At 31.3% G+C, this 3642-nt stretch overlaps 2 protein-coding genes across 2 annotated transcripts; both read left to right on the top strand. All coding sequences in view use genetic code 12, as the record gives it.

Annotated features, from left to right (window-relative positions):
- Positions 1–952: 952 nt before the first annotated feature.
- KGF55_004429 (uncharacterized protein) lies at positions 953–2026 on the top strand (the record flags this gene model as incomplete). Its single annotated transcript, XM_051759332.1, has 1 exon — positions 953–2026. One exon carries the CDS (start codon positions 953–955, stop codon positions 2024–2026), a length of 1074 nt encoding a protein of 357 aa, XP_051612989.1.
- Positions 2027–2119: 93 nt separating this feature from the next.
- Positions 2120–3640, top strand: KGF55_004430 (uncharacterized protein; the record flags this gene model as incomplete). The annotated part of the gene is made up of 1 exon (XM_051759333.1): positions 2120–3640. The coding sequence occupies one exon, from the start codon at positions 2120–2122 to the stop codon at positions 3638–3640; it is 1521 nt and encodes a 506-aa protein (XP_051612990.1).
- Positions 3641–3642: the final 2 nt, after the last annotated feature.

Here is a 3642-nt window from a genome sequence, read left to right on the forward strand (position 1 = left end):
GCACTTTCAAGGTGGAATTTAATACTGATCTTGAACATATACACGCTGAATAATTTATTTACAATTTGGGAGTGGAATGTTATACAGGTATTAAAAGTTCCACATTGGATAATTTTTTCAAACTTTCATCGTGGAGTTTTAGTGATTCGATTCACTTATACATATTGAATATTTTTTTATCATTTTCAATGTGGAGTAAATCTGGTTGTGTATTTAAATATTTTCAATTTAGTTTTGGACAAATACATAACTAATAGTTTATTTACAATTTCGTTTTGAACGTATACACAACTATTACATTATTTGCACTTTCGTTATGGAATAAATCCAATTGTGTATTTAGGTTACTTCAAAACACTATTTTTAATCTGGTTATGTACATACATAACAAATATATTTATTCACTTTAGTTCTGACTCTATTTCTAATCTGGTTATGGATATATATGTAACAAATACATTTTTTTCACTCAGTTATGGAATACAGTTAAATACATATCGAATATTTGTTTTACACTTTGTATGTGTAATGAATCTAGTTGTGTATTTACTAAAACCAAAATCCACTATTTTTAATTTCCTTTTGAAAGGATACATAACGAATATATTTTTTACATTTTCGAGGTGGAAGTTTATAAAGATTTTGAACATATACATATTGAATTTTTTTTTTTAACTTTTGATGAACTTAGCTCATGGTCAAAACTACCAAGTGAAATATTCTGGCAAATCCAGTGAAAAATCTTCACCGAAAATTATGAAATAGAAACTGATATAGTAGAAAATAGACAATTCAGACAGTATTTGTATAACCTAGATCTTAGTAGAAACATTTACGAAGATACTACAACCACGCCGCACTTAGGAGTCCAGAATTTTATCAGATTAAAAGTCTCATAAGTTCAAACCGAGTAAAAAGCCAAAACTAGAAAATTACAACCAATAAATCCAAAATGACCAAATCAAGTAAATCATCTGACCATAAAGTCAGTAAAAGAGAGTCAAAAGGTAAAAAGGATAAATCCAAATCGAAAGATAAGAAAAGCAAAAGTTCAAATAAGGCCAAAGTTTCAGAATTAATGCAATATGCTGAATCATTATCAAAGCCCATCCGGGAAGCTTTCCTGAGCATGAATCACATGAATATCAAAAGTGCAAAAAACGTCTTAATTTGGGAGGATAGATTATTTTCCACCATGGATAAATACCCAAAGCTTTTCAAATTATGGGCAAGCGATGCTTACATTAATGGAGAGAAATACCATTTCGAAAAGGAGAAAAAATGGCATTATAAGTCTCGTAAAGAACAAAAAGTTATTATTGAGGAGATGGAACGTTTAGTGACTGACACGATCTCACAAAAAATTGATCGGAAAGACATCGAAGATGTTACAGTTGGAAAATTAATGAATTTCATTAAGGTTTTTAGAAGTCCCGATTTAGGTTTAGCAATTAGTGAGAGAATGAAATATATTGCAGATTCATATTATGAAAAACCAGAAACACCGGGATCATACGTCAGAAAGGTAATCAACATCAAACATCATTGCAGAAATTCTATCGATCAGTTCATCAACGCATTACCAGATTCAACAGAGCACTGTATAACCATGACTTATGGATATCAAAATGAACGTGATGGATGCGGTAGCATAGCCCAATCTATATATCTCAAGGAGTATCACAGATATAAGAAAGAATTAATGGAACATGGAAAAGTTGGGGAAATTAAGTTACAAAATCTTGAGGAAGTATTTCACGAAATTTTGTCACATCCAGATTATGGAGTAAAAGCAAGCCAACAGAGAAATACAAGGCAGCATGCCATTCCATATGCTAATAGAAATAACGGTCAACAAACCTCGGGATACAAACCAACGCTTCAAATTGCTGGCGGACAAAATAATGGTGGACAATATTATGGTGGACAATATAATGGTGGACAACATAATGGTGGACAATATAATGGTGGACAATATAATAATTCAAATCAAGGAGGATTGAAGACTGCTGGTACAAATAAATAACAACTTGAGGGGGAGTCTATAATTAAGTATAAATCCAATATAATTACGCAAAACTTAAATGACTCTGACCCTCTACCCCATTCAGAAAGAACCATGTTGTGTTATGACAGTGGTAATAGCTTCTCCTTAGTAAATGATTCAGAACTTTTGGAAAACATGTGCCATAAAAGGGAAGCAATAACTATCACCGATAATACAGACATTTTCAGTAAAGGCAGAGGAAAGCTAACAATAAACGTCAATAACATAAATTTGAAATTAGATGCCATGTATGTACCATCTGCCAATCTTAATCTAATATCAATATCACAACTCAATAGTCTAAAAGTGACTACCATTATGCGGGAATCAATATGGCTAATTTATGATGGTAAAATAACAGAAGTTGCGGCAATTGATCCAAGTATCAAATTATATATGGGACCAATTTCAGGAAGTTTTAAAAATCAAAGTCAAATACAAAATGAAACAACAGAAGATAATGAAACATCATCAATAATAAAATATTTTTCAGGAAATGTTTTTGAATCAACAACAAACTTAGATCAGGAAGATACTCCAAAAGAACATCCATTCTTTACAGATCATATTATGATGGGACATATGCCTATATATGCGATGACTCAACATTATAAGAGGATGGGTATAAAGACAAAACCAACGAAACAAGAAGAACAACTTGTTAAAGAATGTCAAATCTGTATCAAAGCAAATATGAAGAGAGTACCACATACTTCAGGACCCCAAAGAGATAAGAGTAAGATACGAAGATTATTCCGACTTCATAGTGACACACTTGGTCCATTCAATTTATTCTTGGAGAAGAAAATAACTAAGAAATACATCACCACGGTTATTGATGAAGCAACTGGTTTTACAGAAATAATTGTAAGTGACTCGAAAGGGGTTAAAAGTTCAATAATTAAAATCATTAAAAAATTCAATCAAAAATTTAATGAGAGAGTTGCTTTCTTTAGAAGTGATAATGCACCAGAGATGCCATCAATAGAGGACCTACAAAACATCGGGGTGGATTGCAATCAAATACCAACATATAGCCCAAGCTTAAACGGTTTAGCCGAAGGATATAATAGGAAAATACTCATAAATATTTACAAAATTGTTTCACTGTTAAATGCTGATAATAACATAATGAACCTATTCAAATATATGGCGGAATATCTGGTCCACAAACTAAACAACACCCCAAGAAGATTACTTCATGGAAAAACACCATTTGAAAAATTTTACAAATGCCAACAATACAACATAAAACATTTGCAATTTGGAATTGACTGCATAGTCAAAATACATACAAAAATTCAAGCAAAACAATTTGGAATAATACCGGAAAAATTTATACCTTTCTGCATTGATGCTTTCTTTGTTGGATATGGTTCGGACAGTTGCACCTTCATCGTCATAACAATGGATAATAAATACTCAGAATTACGAACTTGTGATGTTGTTTTCATCAACAGTTTCAACAACATCAAGAAATATAAACCAGTATTACCAATTGAAATTCAACAAACTAATCAAGATATCACAAGATCTAAATACATTTACACTATAAAAAAATTTCGTTTTTACCATACAAAATTCCCATACTAAAT

The sequence above is a fragment of the Candida pseudojiufengensis genome (genome assembly GCF_024610245.1).
Source record: "Candida pseudojiufengensis strain CBS 10847 chromosome Unknown scaffold14, whole genome shotgun sequence".
In the NCBI taxonomy this organism is placed as follows: Eukaryota; Fungi; Ascomycota; class Pichiomycetes; order Serinales; family Debaryomycetaceae; genus Lodderomyces; species Lodderomyces pseudojiufengensis.